At 48.0% G+C, this 23,822-nt stretch overlaps 1 protein-coding gene across 3 annotated transcripts in view; it reads right to left on the bottom strand.

Moving 5' to 3' along the window:
- CES5A (carboxylesterase 5A) overlaps positions 1-23,822 on the bottom strand; it is a 213,111-nt gene that overhangs the window by 33,203 nt on the left and 156,086 nt on the right. The window contains exon 1 of one of the 3 annotated variants that reach the window (XM_074314841.1): positions 7,138-7,262. The exons of the other annotated variants lie outside the window; for them this stretch is intronic. Coding sequence (XP_074170942.1) covers positions 7,138-7,195 — 58 coding nt within the window. The 5' untranslated portion in view covers positions 7,196-7,262. Of the gene's footprint in view, positions 1-7,137; positions 7,263-23,822 lie in introns of those variants that run through there. 3 annotated transcript variants of the gene reach the window in all.

Raw genomic sequence — 23,822 nt, 5'->3', positions numbered from 1 at the left:
GGTTCTGGGGTAAGGGCTTTGGAGGTACTGCATATGACAGCGTGGGTCCAAATACACACAGATATGTTTCCTGCCAAGCCTGACGCCTGGACAAGCACAGCACGTGCCTGGCCTGCCTTTCTGGACATCGCCATACTCGCGTACTAGCCCTAGGTCCCGACGCCAGCCTCTCAAAAGGCCAGAGTGCCTGAGCCTGTAGAAGGGAGAAGGCAGCTGGGCTTGGTGGGAAAAAATGGACAGGCCCTTTTCAGGATAGATTCAGGAGTTGAGACTATGTTCTCTCGTCGCCCTTATGATGGAAGACTTCCTGGAGAAGGTGTCCAAATGAGGATGCCTAGGAAATGGACTGCTACACATCCTTCGATCAGGGAGCTGGGAGCCCTGAGGAAGCTGCTGACTAACCCTCCAGAGCCACCTCCTCTGCCTGTCCATCTAAAAGTCTGACTTGGAAAGACACCTCTGGATTCACATGGAAGCTTTGAACGGAGAAGCACGGGGGCTCTGAGTCTACCAGGTTTTAAACTTTGTCTCCTGAAACACGGGCATGTCAAGAGTCTCTGAGGCCACAGAGTATGGATCTAGGTAACACTCCCTCCTACCTCCCTTCCAAGGAACATCTTACTTAATTCTTTTATTAGATTAAACATTGGGTCTCAACCAGAGGCCATTTTGCCTCCTAGGGAACATTTGGAAATGTCTGAAGACATCTGTGGCTGCCATGGCTTAGGGAGTGCGACTAGCATCCAATGAGCAGAGGCCAGGGATGCTGCCCAGCGCCCTACAGGCCAGTCTCCCACAATTACCCGCCCCCAAGGTCAGCTGAGAAATCCTGGGCTAAACCCTACAATATAGCCTATATTTGACACCTTTGATTTACAAAAACAGTGATTTCATATGATTCATGTTGGGTTGTTACAGATTTCAGTTCCAAATTGTTCTTACACATTGCAAACTACACGTATTCATCAAATCCAAACCCCTCACTGCACAGATGGCAAGAATGTGGTCCAGAGAGGATAAGGGGATTTTCCAAGGTCACACAGCAAGTGAGCGTGGATCCGGACCTGAACACGGGCCCCTGCTCCCCTGTGGACCCTTCCTGTCAGTATACACAGAGGCCTGCTCCCATCACAGGCTGCTTCCAGCCGCGGGAAATGGCTGCTTCCCCACTTGCTGCTCTGATGCCCGGCCCAGCAGTTGGTTCAGAGAGGGCTGCTTCCTACCAAAAACTTGGTCTGACATTCATCCAGAACGCAAAAGAAAATCTGTTTGCTTAAAAAGAAAGAAAAGAGGGAACAAAAGAACCTTATCCACCAGCAGCCAGCTGGAGGAAATTCAGTGAAATTAATACCCGCTCACGTGGCTCAAGAGAGAAAAGGCCTGAGAAGCACGTAGAGAATAACAAGGCTTTCCTCTCGAGGAATAAATAGCTTTGCGTCAGATGGTCAAGGAGCTTTCACTCGGAAACAATGAGCCGGGTGCCATCCCATAATAAAACCTGGGCAGGGGCCTGCGGGAGTCCAGGGCCACTTGTCCTCCAGGAAAAAGACAATTGTGATGCCACAGCCACTTCAAGGGGCTGAGGACACGCGGTCGATAGCAGAGTTCTGCTTGTCAGAGTGGAGAAGAAACTTGGAAATCACCCAGGGGAGAAGACGCAAGCCGAGCGAGGCAGACTTGGGCTGAGAAATACGAGTCCAACTTGCCCGCACTCTGCAGCCAGAAGCCAGGGCTCTGCGTGGCAGTTTACGTGCCACCTTGAACTTAACCTGCACACACGCATTTTAGTACTAGGACACGTACATTCCATCTACCCAGCACTTCGCCTAAGCTTTATTTAAATGCTTTTCTAAAAAGTGCATCTGGAAAGTGCTCGTCTAGTCTCACGTCCTCATTGAATGATGGGGAAACTGAGGCATAAAGCGGGAGAAGCGTTCGCCTGAGTCAGGGGAAGAGCTGCTCACCTCTCCCATTTCCCACACAGGGAAAGAAATAGAGGCAGCAAGCAAAGACTTTGGAAGCATCCTGTTCAAAGTTTTGGAGTTTTGTTGTTTTAAAAGGTTTACGCTAAAGTTAAAATAAACACCTACAGCCACAAACACACAAAGCCACCGACCATTCGGTTTGGGAAGCAGATGCCCCATCCTCATGGAGGAAGTCTTCCCCTTACAAAATGCACCTCAGCTCTGGCCTCTCCAGATTTCCTATTTCTTGAGGTCCCAATTATTTCCCCTGGTGTCCTGAGCACGCGCCCACAACACTGGCGGCCTGGAATCACCTGCCGAGACCTGGATTCCTCAGTTTCCCTCTGTTGGTTTCCATGGTGAACACTTGCACCTCCCATTTTATGTGCAGGATATAGGCCAACCCAAGGGTTCTTGAAAATGGGTTTTCTGACCCCACGAGTGTTGACCCTCTTTTGCTCTTATGCATCAATGGATTTTATTTTAATTTCAAGGTTTACAATTACGTTGCAGCTGCTCTGGGATTGTTTGTGTGTCAGCACGTGGCTTTAGCAGCCAGCCACAGCCCAAATTCTGCATCCTTGTTCCTTTCAACAGTGAACGACAGAAGCCTTGGTGAGCCTTGTGATGAAGAGCAGGAGAGTTTACTCTCAAATGAAGCCCTTCCCCTTTGATCTCAGCCTTTTTGATGATGCCTTTGACAGTGGAGCGCTGCTTTGATCTTTCACCTGCCAGAAGCCACCAAAGATTTTCCACATTTTCTGCTCTGCGTAGAGTGAAATGGAAATTTCACCACCTGGCAGGCGAGGGCAGCCAGTGGCAGGGAATGGGAAATGTGACCATCCACTCTCTAACGGAGACTGGACACTTTGGGAGGTTGTGATCAATGGGGCATGGAATGGACAGTAGAAATGTTCTTACGTGCTGCCTTTTGTCCAGTTTGGGACAAAACTGGTGGGAAGCAATGGCACAGCTTCCCCACTGAACACCAGCACTGACCTCCTAACGACCCGCCCATAGAAGACGTGAAGGTAAATGAAAGAAGACGTCACTCTGGTTTCTTCTCTCGGTCCTGACAAACGTTCTGTGAAATCATTGTTTATTTAAAGCTTCCCCGAAAGATATTCACAGTGGAGTAGGGTTATTATCAGAGGCATCATTCACAGCTGTCTGAGTCCTGGGCCTGGTGAGGTTTGAAGGGGATGCAGAGGACACAAAAGTGTGGTCCCTGCCAGATACAAAACTTAAGTCCCTTGATTTACAGGAAAGCATGAAGGGCATCCTCAGAATTTCCATCTCCCCCTGCTGCCTAAAATGGCACCGTTGGTGATTTCTTCTTTACCACACAAATGCCTTATAAGGATGTATAAGGATGGATAGTCTATGATGAAAAAAATCTAAGAAGCTATTGCAATCATGTAAACAACAATAACATAGCTTCAAAATAGATAAAGCACAACCGGCCAGAAAAATAAGGGGGGAAATGACAGGTTAATGGACAAAAAAATATGGGGAAATTGAAATGGTCTCTATGTATAGTGAGTATATCCCATTATATAGAAAAGGAAAGTGAGGCTCAGAAAAACTCAGTCACTTGCCTGCGGTAACACAGCTACTAAGTGATGGAGTTGGGATTCAGCCAGGTTTGTCTGATTGCTCTTAACCATTACATGACACTGTTTCTTCACTGCTGAAATGAAAACACTCACCTGGCACAGCGTACTACCAACAGATCCCTCATTCTACAAGTTTCAGGCCAGGTCTCCCCTTCCCCCCAGGCAGAAGTCAGCATCCATGTTTCTAGTGCCTACCTTCCCATCCACCTCTCGAGAAGACAGGGAGCACAAGGCTGGCAACTTGTCTTGTCTTTCTCTGGATCCCCAACTCCTATCATTACGTCTGACCCAAAGAGAGTACCAGGATATTTTATTAAATTGAATTGAACAGACTGGCAAAAATAAGCCAAGTTCTACCACACCTACACTCCACCCATGCAAACAGAGGCACCTGGCCACTTGAGTCTCAAGTTTTATAAACTTTCTTTCTAAATAGGCTGCTGAATGAACCAGGTCTTCTTCCTACAGCAGCAAAGTCTGTCCTCGTCACTGATGGTGCTCCTGGGCCCAGCATCCAGGCCTTCATCACACAGGCGACTTCCTCTGCAGACAAATTATGGCTGGTTCCCAAGATGGTGTCGTCAAGGGAGGGGAATTTTGTGGTTGGGGTTTTTGAATTCCTAGTTTTCCTTTTCTCCAGGATACCCTAGTACCCCACGAAGGATCTCTAAATCAGATGTTAAACGTGATTCTTCCTTCCATGACCAGGTCAAACCCCAATTTTGCCAAGAAAGCTCTCTACCAGGTTCCTCTGTGTTCTGCAAGAAGGCCTGGAACGTAGGTAGATTTGGGACTTCATATCTAGCTGCTGACACAAAGCCCCTGTGACTACAAAGCCATATCCTCAGTAGAGAATAAAGAAAGCAATCATTAATTAAGAAGTGGGAGGAAAGGGAAGTGTTTTGTATTCATCTCCTGTGAAATCCTTTGATGCTTTAAACAGGCTATCTCATTTAATCGTTGCATTATTGACTCCATGTTACTTACGAGAATATTGAAACTCAGAGAAGTTAACCCCTTTCCTCTACATAATAGCCTGCAGTCTCAAATGACACAGACAGTACATTCGACAGACTCTGTTACCAATCAATGGTCAATGAGGGGGTCTCTTGTGTATCACACACTCTCTGGGCACCAGAGAGACACATGGACTTAAACAAGACAGGATCTTGCTGAGATTGTCCCTGTTTCCTGGAGAGAGCATTTGGGGAGAGGGACGTTGATTGATGTGGGTTATAATAATACTTATTGTCTGTAATTATTCCTTGAATTCCAGACAAAATGGGCCCCCCTGAGCTGCAGCTGTACAGAATGTCTGGATTGTCCCACACAGCAAAGACTGGGGGCTTTGCTGGGAAAGGAGCTGAGTGGGGACAGACAGGTGTCTCCATTCAGTAAATATGTATTGAATCCATGCTCCACACCAGACCGTGGCGGGCCAGGGAGAGGAAGGGCACAATGTCGAACAAAAATGCAGTTTCTTTTTATGTCAACTACATGTTTGCTTAAGAAATGACGCAATTTAAAAAAAAACAAGAGTGTTGTTTTGCTTTGAAGGGACTAACAGGCACATGAGCGCAAACAGTGCCTCATAATCGGGGTGTGCTGGGGGAGCCAGGAAGACTTCTCGGAAGAGGTGACAGTGCAGCTGGGTCTCGTAGGCCCGGTCTCGTGTGGCTGTCCATCAGTGGACAAGGAGCCGAGAGTGGGGGTGGGAGTCCAGGCAGGGCCGGTTGCCTGGGGGGAAGGCTGCGAGGCACGAGTGAGCGCGACGGGCAGGGAGTTCACTGTCCTGCCACGTGCTGGCTGAGAGACCTGTTTATTTCTCTGTGCCTCAGTTGCCTCTTTTATGAGATAGAGAGAATAATCGTTCCTACCCATAAGGTTGTGGTAAAGACGAAATGCTTTCTGCACTGTTCTCCCAAACACCGGAGCTTCCTCACCCTGCTTCTTTCTCATCCTGCCCGAATCCTATAGGTCAGCATCCAGATGGAGATTTCTTGCTCCACGGCACCCTCCCTAACGACTGGAGTCCACACTGACCCTTCCCTTCTTGTATGTTCAGACTCCTGACCCCACAGCTTAGTACATCTTGGGTGCTGTACTGACCATGAGCACTGACCTGTACGTCTGATTCTCCATGTAGACAGGGGTCCCACAGAGGCCTCTCTACTTCCCCACCCACACTGGGCACAGACACGAGCCGCAGAGGGTCTCCCCTTCTCCCTTGGGGGCTGAAGGCGACACCCCTTCCTCTCTGTCTCTTCATTCCACATACAAATTTCCCAAAGAGAACAAAGAAAAGCTGCTCTTATTTTTCCAAAGAGAATTAAACATAAAGAGAATCTAGAACAGGGAAGAACGTTCCACATTTATAGGCATGAGGAGAGAAGAAAGGTGATGGGATTTGTAACAAGCCCGCAAAAGACGGTTTTCATTTGCCTGGGTTTGGCTCAAGGCTGTATAACCCATGGTCTCTGAGAGACACTGCCCTCCACCCCTCCCGCCAGAGTTTTGGGGATGACTAGGCCCCAGGGAGCTTGGGTGGACTGCCTCATTCTTTTCTATGTGTCCTTAATCCACGAGGGCCAGGGGCAGAGGGCTAGAGTCTCCCCTCCACGCCACTTCCCACAGGAACAGGAGAGAGAAGGAGGGCAAAGTAGATTTACTGCTTTCAATACACTCCTCACCGTCATCAGCAAAACCAACCTGTATCTAGAGGTTAAAATATATCAAAAGTAAAGCAGGAACGACTGCAGTTAGACACCAGGGAGAACAGGCAGACTGCTGTGGTAGAACACACAAAGGTGGCAGAGAGAACCTATGGGTATTGAAGGGCAGGGAAAGGTAACCTCAGGCCAGCAGCGGTGGCTGAGGATGTACATATGCCTGGAAAGAAAGGGACCCATCTGATCATCTCTTGAGTGCTGTTCTAGTTCTGAGGTTCCATGAATAAGTAAGAGGGGCCTCCAGGTGGAGCAAATGACAGAGGTGGTTGGCAGCTGACACAAGGCCTGCACCCCCACCCCCACCCCGACCCTGGGAAGTCAGGAAATCTGAATTCAGTTTCTTCTGCTGGCCTTGGAAGCTCATTCCTTCTCTGGGCTCAGTGCCACCACCCTGCAAATAAGGGTGATCTCTAAGGGACCCCCAGCTCTGCCTTCCAAGACAGTCTGAGGGTTTACTGTATGCTGAGACCATTGGACACATTGCCTCATGAGTGCCCGGCATGGGCTTGTTACCCCGTGCCAGCACATTAAGAGACACTCAGCGTTGCTCCCTCACTATGGGCGGGCCACAGTCGCAGGGAGCCCAACATGCCATGTGGACATTAGCGGCACCAGGTGTGTGACGAGGGAGACATCTGCTACCAGTCTCCCCACCTCAGAACACAGGGAGCAGCGGTGATGTGCCCGCAGCGGGACCCCCTCCACAAGCCCCTCCCAGCTAAGAGGCATCCTGCAGCCCAGTCCCCTATCTAAACACATGATGCAGCCGATTCTAGCAACTGCTGGTCTGAGAGACACTGCGGTGATACCAGCCAAGTGCCTGCTTACCCCACACCTGCAGAGCAGCCATGACCCCGTGACTCAGTGAGGACGCCCTCTGTCTCATCTCTCCAAGTCCTCTTCAGCACATGAAGCTCAGCTTCAGTCCACCTCCTCCAGGAAGCCTTCTCTGACTATGCCGGTCCACACTCATCTGCCCCTTCTCTGAGGACCTGTACCATTTACTGCCTGAGCCCCAGAAATACCATGGGACGCATGCTCTGTTGAGAATCTTCTGCTCTTTAGCATTAACTTTGTTGCCTCAATCATGACATAACCTCCATGAATATCACATGGGGTCCAGGAGCCTGGAGAGATTACATAAAACCCAAACTTCCCACATGCGTAGCATTTGGAAGTAAACTTAGTTAGGATAAAAATTAAACTGCAGAGACGCCTCACTATCTAGTGGTTTGAAGAACGTAGAAGTTGATTTCGCTTCCTGAAGAACCACAGCTGCTCTGCTGTTGCTGGGCTCACACCCCTCAGCTCCCCTGACCTCTCCATGCCCACCAGCCTGGCGCCTGACGGCCAGCATCTGTGTCTTTGGCAGAGGGCTGCCCTTGGGCTACTGGTGTTCACTGTGCCCACAGCACAAAAAACCGGAAGTGCCTAGGAGCTGATGCAGCTCAGGGACTGATGGGATGACAATAAACATGGCCCAGTTCCCTCACCCTTGGCTGGGCCTGAAGGTTGTATGTTACACTTTTCCCAGAGCTTCCCCGTGGAGTTAGGCCCTAGTCATCCACTGCGGTGGCTAGGCCTTACTGGCTGCCTTGTCTCCCCTTTGTCATCTCCCCACTCACCTGCCAGTGCCCTGTGCCTTCCCCAGCAAACCACACGCACTCAATCCTCTTCTTAGTACATGGACCCAGGTTCCCTCCATCTTGTTGCTCTGCCACCCTCTGCCCCATCACCAGCATGTCACCTTGCTCTGCAACATGCTGAGGCGCTTCCATGCCCTGGCTTATAGAAAAGAGAAGAGAGAAGACCTCAGGGAAGCCATTTCCTATATGTGAGTGCATAAAAGTTGTACCCATCCCTACCTCTCACATGTCCTCGGTGACAGCGTCACTGCAGGGAGGCTGGAAACAGGCCCAGCTTAAAGTCTATCAATCTGGGTGAGGAGAAATTATCATAGTGGATGGTTTACAGTCTGCTACAGAAATGAAATAACACCTGCACGTTTATTGGGCTCCAAAATGTGCCAAAATACAAGTACTCTGCCACGTGCTTTCATGTGCTGCCTTGTCGAACACTCACAACACAATGAGAGCATTACTGCTGTCTTTTATTGATAGAGAAACTGAGGCCCTGAGAAGCTCAGTCTCTTGCCTGACGTCACACATGAGCATTAAGGGGAGAAGTCAGGATCAGAACCCAGGTCTGGCTAATGGATCACTTCACTCCATGTTTATTCTGCTTTTTCGCTCTATAAATGCATTTTATCTGATTCAATATCCTTACTTGGAAGGTAGCAAAATTGGGGTCCAGAGAAGGGCAGGGACTCACCCCCGATCACCCAAGAGCAAAAAGCCAGACGCCAGGGCTCCTGGCCATCCGCCAGCAACTTCATTCATGGAGCCTGCTCTGGGCCGACTGCTTCCCTCAGTGCTGCTCTGACTCAGACCAGGCGGAGCGACGTGCATCCATCCTGTGGACTCACCGAGTCCGGAGCCTTAAACCACAACAGCATCTAAAGGTTCCAAATAGAAAATCTACCAGTCGAGGTGGCAGTGATGGCCCAGTGTCCCTTGCTACTGGACACCATCCCCCGCCTCAGCTCCCAGGCCTTGAAGCGGCTCCCTGGCCTCTCCCGGGAGGAGGGGAGCATTTATTCCCTGGAGCCTGGCTGCAGACAGGCAGGAATTAGATGGGGGGGGGGGGGCGGGATCAGGCCACCAGGGTCCCCAGCTCCTTCATGAAGTCATTCCCCTTGCTGTCGTCAGTGTCAGTTGCCTAGCAACTGCCTCTGGCAGATGGTGGCACTGAGAGCATGCCAATCTCTCCCACAGCTAAAAATACATTCCGACGACAACGGGTCTATTTTAAAAGATACAATGCGCTCCCGACGTCTTTCCTTGTCTGCGAGGAACTGTGCTGTGCCAGGTCTCTCTGGGCATCTGATTTTGGCTGACAGGGTAGAAGGGAGCATTTGAGGAAAGGAACCCAAGGCCAGGCACCATGGCGGGGCTTAGAAAATTGTCATGGAGCGGGAGGAGGGAGAGGCAGAAGAGAAGAGAGAGGAAATAGCGAGACGGGAAGTAAACATCTGGTAGTCGGCAGCAAGCCCTTTACTTTGGCTGGATTTTTTAACACTCAGGAAAGTGGGGTTAGGAAGAAACATCATGGAATCACAGAAGCCCAAAGCCGGAAGGGACCCAATTCCATTTTCCAGTTGGGAAAGCAGAGGCGTGAGGTGAGATGGGTTGGCTCTTTGCTCTTGCTCAGGGTGCAGGGACCAGGATTCCCAGGTGTGGGCATCGTGCCTGAGGCCCTCAAACTCCGTGTGCATTTCTACTGTCAAGTTTTCACATACCACCTCACCGTGGGCTTAGCCTGTCCATGTAACTACCAGGTTTCTTCTGTATAAAGGGAGTAGTGAGTCCATTCGTGCCTGCATTTAGCCATTCATTTATCTAACAAATACTTATTGAACACCTACTGCCATATTGTACCAAGCTCTGGAGATACAGTCGGGACAAATACACATGGTCCCCGCTTCCTGGGGCTTGTGGCTCAGCAGGCATTGAGCCAGTAAACACAGGGCGTCTCATGCTACAGACATCAGAGCCAGATCCCGGTTGAAGCCTGCTTACCAGCTCTACAACCAAAGGACACTTAATTAGGGTTGCAAGATAAAATAGAGGAAGCCCAGTTAAATTTGAATTTCAGATGAACCCCATTTTTAAAGATGTATGTCCCCCGTACTGCATAAATAAAATTTAGCTGAGTCTCCTGTATTTTTATTTGCTAAATCTGGCAACCCTACACTTAATATCACTATTGATCAGTTTCCTCATCTCTAAAATGGGAAAAATAGGGGTTAAATTGTGGATTCAATGGGAAAATGTAGATCTCTGTGACTGGCAGGTAAATGGTTTTCCTCTTCTCTCCAAGTGGGACTTCTCTGGGGTTTTGCCATGGACAGCAAGTTAGCCCAGCTCTCCTCGCTCCCCGCCCCCGCCTCCGCCATAGGTGACAGGTGGGGGTAGCCCTGCTTTGTCCTAAGGCCAAGCCAGGGAATGAGGGTGATCTGCAAGGTGACAACTGACTTGCCAAAAGAACTAGGAAACAACCCCATTTTGCTTGGAGTGTGGGTCAGAACAGCAATTCTCGGTGGCCTGGGGTGCTTGGTAAACATATAGATGCCAGGGTTCTACACAAGACTTAATGAAGCAGAATGTCTGGGGAAGGATGTACCTTTTAAACAAAATCCCTGGTAATTCTCTGGATTCGAAGGTTTGAGAACCACTGGCCGAGGGCTCAGGGAGGGATGGCTACCTCTGCAGAGGCATGGTCTCCAAACCCTGCTTCGCCATGTGGCATCCTGGATTGGATCCTGGCACAAAGGACACTAGTGGGAAACTGAATGAAACCTGGAAAACATCAGTAGTTTAGTTAATGGTATGGTACCCATGCTAATTTCTTAGTTTTGATCATTGTACCATGGTTATGTAAGACGCTAACTTTAGGGAAAGCTCAGTGGAGGGTATATGGGAACTCTCTGTACTATTGTCAGAGCTCTTGTGTAAACCTCAAATTATTCCCAAGTTAAAAAAAAAAAAAAAAAAAAAAGCTGCTTTGGCTCCAGGCCTGCCTTGGGTCTTTTTCCCCAGCCCCATGATGCATCAGAAGGCCCAGCCTGCAGGCCGGCACTGGTGGAGCAAGTGCAGGCAGCTGAGAGGCCCTACACACGAGGTCTGGGAGATCACTGCTTCTCTTCCCTGCCATTCACACTGGGGCTTAAATGTCAACCTCAATGAATTACATTTTAATCTATGTTATCAACCTGGCCACAGCCCTAATTGGATGCCAGGCACACCCGCTGAAGGGGATGCATAATTCATCAGCTGGGAGGGAGGCCACAGAAGGCTTTTCATCACAGGCCAGGAGGAGGGAGAGAAGAAAGGGAAATGGGGTGGGGAATGGGGAGGAATTGGCAAAGGAGGGACAGCTGGCGGGGTTAGAGGGGAGGGGAGAGAAGGGACGCGGAATAATCTTCCCAACACCGTGCTGGCCACTCAGCCTTTAGGCCTCTTCTCCAGGGCCACGTCCTCCGGGAAATCTTCATTCGTTCCCCCAGGCAAGCTCGGACCCTCCTTCCCTCACTTCCTCATAGCACAGGACACACCTCTGTAATATTTCACTAATCTCAAGGTTCTATAATGTTTATTTAAATGTCTGCCTTCCCCTAGACCTTGAATCCTCTCCCTACGGGGTGATGTCTGACCTGATGACAGATCACCCCTGCCCCTACACATAGTTTGTTGAGCGACTGAAGGACAGATTTCCAGCTCAGGCCATACAAAGAAACTACCTTAACTAATGAACCTGTCCATTTGAGCTCCCTGGCTCTGCCACCAAACTCTCTAGCTGTACCCTGCTCCCCAAAGCCATACTCCATCCTGCCCACCCTCTCTCTGTCTTCTCTCGCCTGTCATCTCCCAAGGCCAAGACCCGCACAGGAAAGCAAACACAGTTACATTGGAACTGAAAGGGAAAGTCCATATTTCTCATGTCTTATGCTACATAGTCAGGTGGACAAATCACCTCCCTGGCCCACTTTCCTCAGTCTCCTCCAGGTGGGTTACCACTCTGCTCAGCAAGAAACTGAGCAGAGACTGGTCAGCAAGAAACTCCATGTGGTCAAAGCCAACGAGCTTTCTGTCTTTACTGTGACTGACCTTTCAGCAGCATCAAGCCCTCCCTTCTTCTTGACACGTGACCTTCTCTTAACTTCTGACACCACACCTTCTGCTTTGCCTCCTTCCCCCTTAGCCACTCCATGTCCACTTGCTCTGCTGAATCTCTCTCCTTTGCCCAACTGTTGGCTGTTGGGAAGCCCCAAGGCCCCAAGGCTCATTCCTCAGACATCTGCTCTCATCTGGCTATTGTTTCTACTTCAATAATATTATCCAGTTCCGTGGCTTTAAATACCATCATATACAAATGATTCCTCAACATATGTGTCTGCCCTTGAGCTCTCCCTTGAGTTCCAAGCACAAATATCCACTTGAGAGTCTGTATTCGTTATCTATTGCGGTGTCACAAACTATCCCGAATTTAGCTTCCTGGCTGTTGGCAGGATTCATTTCCCTGTAGGTCATTGGACTGAGAGTCCCAGTTTCTCACTGGCTGTTGGCCTGGGGTTTCCCTCAGTGCCTTGTCATGGGAGCCTTTTTACAGATTGCTCAAAACATGGCAGCTGTCATGCTTCATAGAAAATGAGCCAGAGAACCAGAAAGAACACCCAGCACAGCAAGCCATGGTCTTTTTGTAACCTCATCTCAGAAGTGACATTCCATCACCTCTGCCAAATGCTATTTGCTAGAAGTGAGTCTCTAAATCTAGCCCACACTTAAGGGGTGAGGATGACAGGATGTGAGCATTAGGACGCGGGTCACTGGAGGCTTTCTCAGATTAAACAAATCCATGATAGAACCCCTGATTTTCCCACGTGGAACCTGCTCCTATCCAAGTTTTCCCTGTCCTGGTAACTAGTGTCCCAGCATTGGCACATTGTTCTGTCGATCGGGATAAGCTGGAACTACATCTCCCAGAATCTCCCGAGTGCACGGTTCTGGGATAGAGTTGGCCAAAATGGGAACTTGCACAAGATTTGGAAGGAGGAAGTGGAGCCTCAGCCATTATTCTCACAAAATCATAACAGTCAGATCATGCTGACGAGGGACCTGGAGCATCTCAGCTTGGCCTCACTCTCCTCTGCTCTGTGTCCAGCTCATCTTCCCAACCGCCCATCTTGGTGACCAACAGCTACCGGAGGCCCACCTCCAGGTGCCTGACTACAGGCCCAGAGAGGGCGAAGACACACCGAAGCAACAGCCCCCCACGGCCCCCTCCACGATATATGTCCCTACAGATCCAGCTATCCACGCACACCGGGCCAGAACTACTACTGGCTCTAACCCTGGTCCTCTGATTCCTCCTTCCCCTTCCAGACTTCATTCACTTCCTCAGTTCCTCCCATAGTAAGACTATAATGAATCCCTTGGCCCACAATATTCCCTTATATCTTAATTGAAGTGTCACCTCCTCAGAGAGGCTTTTCCTGTTTATGTTTTACTCCCTCTAGACCACTGGCTTCCGAATGCGCTAATAGCCAGGCATCTTCATCTCCTGACCGTGTCCCATCCACTGCACTGTGTGCTTTAATTGTGCTACCATGAGTAATTTTAACATCAGTCCTGCAAAAAGCGTGTACTTATCCCAACGTTTTGAATGAACGCACCAAGAGGTGATGTGATTTGCCCATAATCTCACAGAGAAAGCAGCGAAAGAGATAGTAAGAGGGGGATTGGTTCCGCCTGGCTTCTGGTCCATTCTCTTGATCCTGCTGTAAATGCCTCCTCATGCCTGAGGCTGGAGTTGGGAGAGTTTCTCAAGCTCTCACGCTCAGTGTTGTTCGTAAACCACAGGTACCTCAGAGATCGATCGTAAGCATTAATAGTACACAATAAACTTGTATCCCTTCCCACTTCCCCACCACTACAGATCTCAAAAGCCAAGGTCGACATCTCCCCAGGGGTGGATTTCCAGAGTGCAATCAAGGACACCAGGATTCCTCTGAGCAGAGGTTCCTCTCCAAGACTCTGGCAGATTCCATCCTGGAGCCTTGACTGTGCCCCGTCCCACCCCACTCCTGCCTCAGCTGATGGTTTCAGTTGGCCGATGGCCATACACAGAATTCATAACAGAAGGCCCCAGGCCACGGACCACGCCTCCCGAGTGACTCCCAGGCAGCCTTCATCCTGTGTTCCCCGCACAGGCCTGGGCTGTGTCAGGCCGTCAAGGCCTAACGTGGAGCTCTTCTGAGGTTTGTACAACATGGAAGCCACACAGTTGGAGAAACAGTTCCAGAATCCAGCAGGTAAAGGGCCACAGAGAAGCCAGTGTCCCTATGATTAGCTCTGTCTCTAGCGCCCGCTGGGTAAAGCCCAAAGTCCTCGCCTAACCCCAGGCGTCTCTGGGGTCTGTCTTCAGCCAGGACAGCCTGTCCCAATGCTCTGCTCCTCTCTCTCCCTAGAAGACACGAGCCCTTTGCCCCTTTGACTCTCAGCTCAGAGCATTGCCCCCTCTTGGTGAGCGCTCTTCTTTACCTGGCTCCAGGTCACAACCAACCAACTGCTACCCACATACAGATGAAACAACCCTTGCGAATGACGATAAGATGTAGAAAACGTCACTACTTTCTCATCAAGTTACACATTCTAAAAATGTTTTCCCACGTGTTGTCTCACTTGATCTATCAGAAGTTATTAGATGGGTTGAACGTAAAGCAGCCCCACCATAGAGTTGTGGAAATAACTATCACTGGTACATTTTGAGCCCTTCCGCTTCCCCTGACCGTCCGCCAACCACTTCCCACAAATTAAATACACTGAGTCCTTTCAAAAGCCCTGGAAGGCAGCTGTTGCTACTACCCCCATTCTCCAGAAGAGAAGACTGAGGCTCTGAGGTACTTAAAAACACACCTGTTCATTGCCCCTCAACTCATAAGTAGCAAAGCCAAGACTTGCACTCTGGTCCCCAGCTCCAGTCAACTGCTGAACTGTACCCAGTCCCAAAGGAAGGCTTGTCCTTCTCCTCAACACAAACGCCTCTCAATTTTTATCACACATGTGGATCACCTGGGGCTCTAGCTAAAATGTATTAAAATTGAGATTTGGATGCTGCTGATTGGGGAGGGGTCCAAGATTCTGCATCTCTAACAAGCCCCTAAGTGACGCCACTGCTTCTGGTCCAGAAAACACACTTTGAGTAGCAGGTTCTCCACGACCCTGAGGCTGGGGAGTGTCTGCCACCCTCCCTTCCAAGTGGACAGGTAAGCTCTTGCATTAAGCACGACCACTCTAGCCATTGTAAGCGACAGAAAACCCAGTTCAATTGTTGGTTTAAGACAAAGAAGGAATTTATTGATTCATGTAACTGGGAAGACTTCAGGCACAGCTGTATCTAGGGGCTCTGATTATATACCAGGATCTGGTCTTTTGTAACTGCTCAGCTTTGCACTTCATGTTGGCTTCATGCCCAGGCTCTGCACAGTGTGACAAAGGCTGCCAGAGGAATGATGACACAGTGGGATGGTCTCGACAACTGAAGCTCAGGCTGGCAGGCTGACACCAGGTTTGGAAAAAACAAAACAGCTGGTTAAAAGCAGCTACTGAGTTCCTCTAGTGCTGTCTCCAGTATGGAAGGTCTGGGTGCCCCATCCTGCGACACCTAACCTGGCTGTCCTTCACGTCTGAGTTGGCTAGCGATGCCAGTACCACTGGGCAGATATGAGCCTGTCAGCTAAGGGGCAGGCAGAGGTGGACTGGCCACACCTTGATGGGTGGCACCTTTTCATAGCTCCTGGGTTATTTGTGTCTTCCCCAACTGCGGTAGGCTGAATTATTGCTCACCTTCACTCTCCTGTAGCAGTATTATACAGCCACACCTTAGCCATAGTTGCATGGTGGGTGGAGCAAACTTCCCCACCTCTTGATTTGGGCCTTGGCCACACGACTTGCTTTGACCAATGGGTGTTAGAACAGGTGAAGTGAGCAGAACGGGACACCTGCTTGCCCACGTTGACTTACTGCCTTGGGCCATGGTGACCATGGAGCAGAGTACCTGTGGCATGAACCTGTAACCAACCTGCAGCCTAGAGCCTGGGGGCCAGCCTAGCCCACCGAGGGGCAGCTGACCTGCAGAGCTGTGAGCAAGAGCATAAACGATTGCTGTGCTAAGGCAGCGAGACTGCGCAGCATTGTGACAACAGCTGCAAGCACAGAACCACACATTCTTCTCCTCTCGAGCTCCTCCTACGTGACCTAGTGTATACTCTGGTGTCGGAAACACTGGGGCCCCTCCAGCCTCATCTCCTAATACGACACACGGAGACTGAGGCCCAGAGAGTCAGAAAGACATGGGATTTGTTTAAGGTCACACTAAGCGGTTAGCCCAGCAGCCAGGACTAGAAGCTGGGTCTGCTGACTCCTGAGCCAGTGCCTTTCCTGTCCCCTCTGTCCCTCTTATTTCTTTATTCCGAGCCTGAGCAGCATGTTCCTAATCTGACAGTCTTGACAATCCTACCCATGTTCTTCATACTCTGAGGGCCCACCTGACTCTGACCTTGCATCATGGGATGACCTTGTAGCATGTGCCCAAGGCCCTAAATGGATGTTCCTAGCCACGGCCTGCAGGACCACGGAGGCAGGTTATGCTCAAGGTCTGGGCACAATCTGAGACATAGGTGACACAGACAGGGCCACACGGTCATGCGGTCTGGGGACCTGTGGCTGGTGGGCTCTGCACAGACCTCACAAGAGAAGTCAGAGCCAGGACCAGGGTTGCCGTGTGGGCTGTAACCAAGGAAGAGAGTGGGTCCGGGCGAGCACAATAAGGGAGCAGACAGGGGTCCATCGGTTCCTGGGGCCACCTCAGATCAGCCCCAAGGCAAGGCCTCGTCCAAACAGAAGTACTTCCCACCTCCTAGAAAATGGTTCCCCAGCAGCCTCACCAGTAAAAGTGGGTGCTTGGCTCCCAAGCCTGGTTGGCAGCTTACGGTACAGATGGGCAGCTGACAACGTCCCCCTCTTGCCCCCTCCTCAGAATACACGAAGGGGGACTGAGCCGCAGGCCTGCCTGCACATCTCGTCCCACCAGCATTCACATGGTATGGCTGCAATTCTCATGTGCACGCCTTCCCTCTCACTTCCCCCGTCCACACTGGCCCCACAGGCTTCCACTCCCCACGCGCCCTCCTGTCACCTCAAATCCAGAGCAGGGACTAGGGTGAGGTGGGTGCAGCACAAAATTTGTGGAGGCACCTATAGTATCCAGCCATCAAGATAAATACTATTTTCCTGCAATATTTTAAAAATGCAAATTAATGCAAAAATAGAAGTCCATGAGCAAAATATCAAAAAAGTACATAAAGACAACCTTCGACAGGGCAATGATTGGGTTGAGGTGAACAAGTCCATGTCTTAAAAATTTTGGTATTTTGTTCACAGTGGATTTTTTGCATTACTTACAAATTTTTAACTATCACATTAAAATATTTATTATAATTACTGATACTGCACCCAAGGCAAGTGCCTCACTTTTCTCACCCAGGTCCTGATCCTGTAAAACCCAACTGTGGCCCTGTCATCCAGCCTCGTCAGCCCCAGCAGTGGCATCATTGGCCAGAACCAGTCACATGACTCCAATCTGACGGCAAAGGACAATGGGAAATGCAGGGGAGACCATGGGCTGTCTGGTGAGTCCTCTACCTGCCACAGAAATGGACTCATTCAAGGTATATTTTGGAAATAGAAGTCATCTGACTTGTTGATGGATCAGATATAGGGTTTGGGTGGATGGTAAGAGAATGGGAAGAGTCGGGAATAATTCCCAGATTTCTGGCATTGGCAACTGGGTGTAGTGTTAACATATCCGAGACTAAAATGTTGCTCTCCCCCCCTCCTGAACCTGCTCTCTTCCTCCATCATAACAGGTGGCAATTCCATGCTTCTGGTTGCCTAGTTCAAAAACCTTGGCATCTTTCTAGAACTGTATCCTTTAAACGGGTGAATTATATAGTATGTATGAATTATATCTCAATAAAGCTGTTACACAGATACACTATTAATATATATTATATACGCGTATACTTATATATTTATATTGTATGTAACACACACCTATGTATGCTACATATGGTATATAGACGTATCTCCAGAATCTGATCACTTGTTTTCCCTCCACTGCTACTACCGTGGTCCCAGCCACCCCCATCTCTCACCTGAACCCCTGCAGCACAGTAGCCGGAGTGATTCTGTTACAATACACAGCAAATTCGGTCTTTTTCTGTTCACAGCTCCACCAGGGCTCCTATCTCACATCAGAGCCACATGCTTTATAATGGCCTACAAAGCCCTACACACGCTGATCTCCCCCTCTTTACTCTTGGTCTCACCACCTCTGCTCTCCCACTCACTCACCCTTAGCCAGCCACACCAGCCTCCTTTCCATTCCTCACTGGCACCTGCCATGTTCTCACCTCAGGACCTTTGCACTTGCTATTTCCCTGCTTGGTCTGTTCTCCACCAGATATCTGCAAGGCTCACTCCTTTGTCTCCCTCCTAATTCTTTGCTCAAATCTTACCTTCATAGTGAGGCTTCCCTGACTATTCTATTTAAAATTGAAACCAAGCCCCAACCCCAATATAGTTAATCCCCTTTACTATACTCAACATTTTCTATAGCATTTCTTGCCTTCCAACAGACTGTATAATTAGTTTTACAATTATAATTATTGTATCTATTGTTTATTCTTCTGCCTCTCCTCGCTAAAAGGTAAACTGCACGAGGGATATGGATTGTTATTTTGTTCACTGAGGTATTCTAAGCATTTAGCAGACATTCAGTAAATATTTGTTGATTAAATCAATGCGTAGGTAAAATGTGTCAACACATAGGATGGAGAAACCCTCCCCCCATAGCAGGTGCTCAAGAAATATTTGTTAATTAAATATTGAGACAGACTCCGAAATGTATTCAACTCTTCATGCAGAAAGTGACAAGCACAGTACCCAGAGTAGATTCTCAATACATATTCCTTTACTACAACTTTGCTTCAAAAATTATGTTCCTCATCTTGAAATACCATCCCTTCTCCTTCCATACATCCAAAGTCCAGCAATTCTTCAAGGCTCATCAAGAACCACCTCACCTCTTCCTAGAAGTCTTCCAGCTCACGCTCTCCTAGCTCTGAATTCTATGTTTTGTTTTGTTTTAAAATCAGGAAACCACAGATTTTTTTCTGGGTAGATGTCTGTGTGGAACCGCTCTCAGTGCATCTTTCCACGAACTCTCCTGGGAATCAGTTTCATTAATCAATGCTTTTTTTGGCAGGTCCTCCCTTCTAGTCCTCCTGGGGCCCCATGACATATGAGACGAGTCTGCCTGCCAACGTTCTCATCACAAGGTTATCAGGAATAGAATTTAATAAACAGGAGGCAACGCATAAAAACATTGAGTCAGAAAAATGACACACAAAAGCTGAAATTGCCTTTGCTGCCAAAATTCCAGTCTGTAGATGGGTCCTTCACAGTCGCCAGGGGAGAGTCCATGTTCTCAGGTCTTTCCTCCTGACTTCAGTTCTGCATTCTCTGATGCGACACTTCAACTCCCAAACCTCCTTGGGGCCTCTGTCCTCTCCAGTCTTCCCAGGAACCCCAGGAACCAGGCTGTTCTTTCTGGACCATCCTCAGGAGCATCCGTGGCTTCCTGTAATATTTAGAAATCTACTTCCTATGCCTCAAAGGATTGATGGAGAGAAAGAGACATGAGGGCCCTCGCGTTTGCTTTGCCATCTCTGTAGCCCTACAGGCCAATGCCTTCCCCACCTTAGTGTGTGTGGTTGGAATACTTGCTGGAGAATCCGTGTGAGAATCCACTGGGATCTCTCTGCCAAATCAGATAATTCTCTCATGCTCACCTTCCTGGTGACGACGCTTTCCATGTGAAAGCACTTTCAAGCTGGAAATAGGGTTGTCCTGTGGCGTCTCTTCATAGTTGTACCCAATGTACCGTGTTTCTCTCGCTAGTTCCTAAGCCTCAGAGACAGGCCTTAGACGTCTTCTTCTGTGTCTCTGACTTTTAGTAGCAGGTGCTCCTTCTTTCCTGGCCCATCACTGAGTGACGCCAATACAGATCAGAGAATTCGCGAATGCAAGGAAGGACTGCCCTTTTTAGAGCAGGCGTGAGGCCATTAGAGGCACCCAACACCCAGAATAAAATGTTCGCCTTCAATGGGGGGTGACTTGAAGTTAAGGAGCCCTTTAATGAAGGAAATAGTATTGGAGCATGTATCATATATAAAGCATTGCACTTTTTAAACATTTACTCTGCGCTCACCATGCCCTGGGGTCTCTCACATATTGTTCAAGCATATTCATACATAGTAAATGATGTAACCCTTAAAACAACTCCAATGAGGAAACACTGTTAGGATAGTCACTTTACAGATGAGGAAACCGAGGCACAAAGAGGTTAAGTAGAGCAGCAGATGGGGCGCAGGAGACCTGGCAGACATGTGGGAGATATCAAGAAGGGCAGAGTAAGGTAAATGTCACAAGGGAAGAAAGCGGAGAGGGCAGTTCCCTCTCTGCAGTTCCCTTATGTGCATTGTCTATCTGGAGAACTCGAAGTGTTCTTCCGCCTCTAGCTTTTTGAGAAGGCCTTCTCTGACCCCTGCCTCCCTTCGCTGATCCATCCTGCCTGGGACATAGTGTGGGCCCACCCTAATCACCCTGTGTGACAGTGGCTTCCACATCTGTCCCTTTGCTGGGCTGTGAGCTCCCCCAGGCCAGGGACAGTTTGCACCCCCAGGGCCTTCCCAGCGTAGAGCATGGCAAAGAATAGGTGCTCAATAAATCCCTGTTGGAGGATACAGCAGTAAGCCAGGCTTACTTGAAGGCCTCCATCCTGAAGTAAACTCCACTCACGCTCCGTCAGCCAAATCTAGCCAAATGCTTCTGGTTGCACTTTCCACACCACAGACCTTGCCTGGGCAAACTCAGCTGTGCTAGGCAGACCCCTGTGGAGACTACCAGATGGATCTGTGACAGACAGGAGAACGGTAGCCAAGCCGAGTCGACATATCCATACTTAGGGATCCCCTCCCCCCCAAAAGGGGAACTTCTGGAAATGTGGGAAAGTTGTAAATGAGGTCTGTATTGTGTGAAAGGACTGTGAGAGGAAGGCTTTGGAACACCAATGGAGAAGGCCACCCTGGAGCATAATTCTTATTCTGCTGTTAATTCTCCATGTCACCTTACACACAGCCCTTTCCCTCAAGAGTCCTCCTTCTCTCCATCAGTAAAATATTGGGGTACAAGCTCACGGTCTCCACGATTCTAAGGTTCCATGATCCTGACAATCAACCTGGGCATGTGATCCACTGACCTGTCAATATTATATACCCCATAGTTTTGGAGCTTGATGAATCTTAGCAAATACAGCCAAACACTACAGAGAAACAGATAATATTCCTTTCCTATCTTTAAAAAGTCTGTCTTTTTTCCACCCTCACCCATTTTTTTTCCTTCCTGACTGTTGAGTCCTGGAGTGAATAAGCTATGTCATCTCCAAATTCCCAGAAATTTAGATTCCTTGGGGTGAGGGAAAGGAGGGATGAGCCATCTTTCCCCTTTCATCATAGGAAACTGCTGCACATTTCACAAGTAAGATGGGCTTCTGATTATTAAAAATAAACCTGGCCCACAGCCTGCCTTACACATTAATCTTGCCAACAGATGCAGACATGCACACACGCTTTCTGGCTCTGTGCTTCTCTGACCAGTATTCATGCTGAGATTCTCTAAGGACAACCATTTCTGTTTGCACAACAGTGAAATCAGCTATTTGCTCTCTCAAGGAAGGGGATTCTACCCTAGGGCTTAAGGGGGTGATGGGTCCCTCGAATATTGACTAAGGAACTTAAGGGGTTTGAAAGGAAACTTAAGATATGCATTAAGATTCTTTCAGTGTTAAGTGAAGAAACACCATCAGATACTGCCCAATGCAGAAAAGGTAATTTTTTTTTTCTCATGTACCTTACAAGTCCAGAATGTGGAGGTGCCTCTAGCTTCAGATATGGCTGGATCTAGATGCCTCAGCAAGCTCATTGGGAGTTTGTCTTTCTCCCTCTGCAGCCCACTTTCCTCAGTGCACCTTTTCACTCTCAGGCAAACTCTTCCCAAGCTTGAGAAGATTTTATTCTAGTACTTAACTCTAGTGGGGAGAAATTCTGGTTTCCAATGGTTGCCACAAGTCTCAGAAATGACTCTTGCATAATTTGAGACATATGCCCTTTTCTAAACCAATCATTGTAGCCTCAGGGGAGAATACACTAACTGGCATATGGAACTAGGGGTGAGGGCCACCATTCTCACTTCATGACTTGAAAGTGTGAGGGGATAGTTCTCCAACGTCAGCTTTAAAACCTGAACAGAATACATAGAGCATTCTATGAACTCTATATAGTAAGTCATCACAGGTGGATAGGAAAATAAGACCAAAATTTGAAGGACCACTGAACCAATCGCAAATTACCTTTTCCCCTCTGGTATCCCTGGATCTGAACGCAACACAGCCTGAACCCTTGAAGTGGCTGTTCACGTGAACAGAGCGCTCTGGAAAAGCAATATGGTTCTGATTGAGACTAGGAAGGGAAATTCCTAACTGTCACATACAGGTGAACTGAACACCACCACCAACAAATTAGATCTTACTGACCTTCATTCATTCCTGTTTTTCCCAAACAAAAGCAGAATACACATTCTTCACTTTGTTTTCTCTTTAGATAACTTTCTATTTTTCAATTACAGTTGACATACAATATTATATTAGTTTCATGTGTGTAACATATAATTAGATATTTATATAACTTACAAAGTGACCACCTGGATAAATCTAATGCCCATCTGACACCACACATAGTAATTACAATATTATTGAGTATATTCCCTATGCTGTATACTTTACATCCCCATGATTATTTTGTGACTACCAGTTTGTACTTCTTAATCCCTTCCCCTTTTTAACCAATCCCCCTCACCCCCCTCCTATATGGCAACCATCAAAATGTTCTCTGTATCTATAAGTTTGTTTCTGTTTTGTTTGTTGTTGTTTTTTTAGGTTCCACATATAAGTGAAATCATATGGTATTTCTCTTTCTCTATCTGACTTATTTCATTTAGCATAATATCGTCTAGGTCGATCCATATTGTTGGCAAGATTTCATTCTTTTTATGGTTGAATAATATTCCTTTGTACATATCCACTTTTTCTTTATCCAGTTATCTATTGATGGACACTTAGGTTGCTTCCATATCTTGGCTATTGTAAATAATGCTGCAATGAACATAGGGGTGCATATGTCTTTTCAAATTAATGTTTTGAGTTTCTTTGGATAAGTACCCAGAAGTGGAATTACTGGGTCCTTGTTTGTCTCTTGTTATAGCCTTTGTTTTAAAGATTATTTTGTCTGGTGTAAGTATTGATCTCCCAGCTTTTTTGTTGTTGGTTTATTTCCATTTTCATGAAATATCTTTTTCCACCTGTTTACTTTCAGTCTATGTGTGTCTTTTGATCTGAATTGAGTCTTTTACAGGAAGCATATGTAAGGATCTTGTTTTCTTATCTGTTCAGCCATCCTATTTCTTTTGATTGGAGCATTTAATATTTACATTTAAAGTAATTGTTGATAGATATGTAGCTATTGCTATTTTATTATTCATTTTCTTTATTTTTTTTTTTCATCTTTTTTTAAAGAAGTCCCTTTAACATTATTTGTAATACTGGTTTGGTGGTGATGAACTCCTTTAGTTTTTACTTGTCTGGGAAGCTCTTTATCTGTCCTTCAATCTAAATGATTGCTTTGCTGGGTACAGTAATCTTGGTTGTAGGTCCTTGCT

The sequence above is a fragment of the Rhinolophus sinicus genome, linkage group LG11 (assembly GCF_036562045.2).
Source record: "Rhinolophus sinicus isolate RSC01 linkage group LG11, ASM3656204v1, whole genome shotgun sequence".
Lineage (NCBI taxonomy): Eukaryota > Metazoa > Chordata > Mammalia > Chiroptera > Rhinolophidae > Rhinolophus > Rhinolophus sinicus.
Note: the sequence above shows the minus strand (reverse complement) of the source record. Positions and strands in the feature narration are given on the sequence as shown.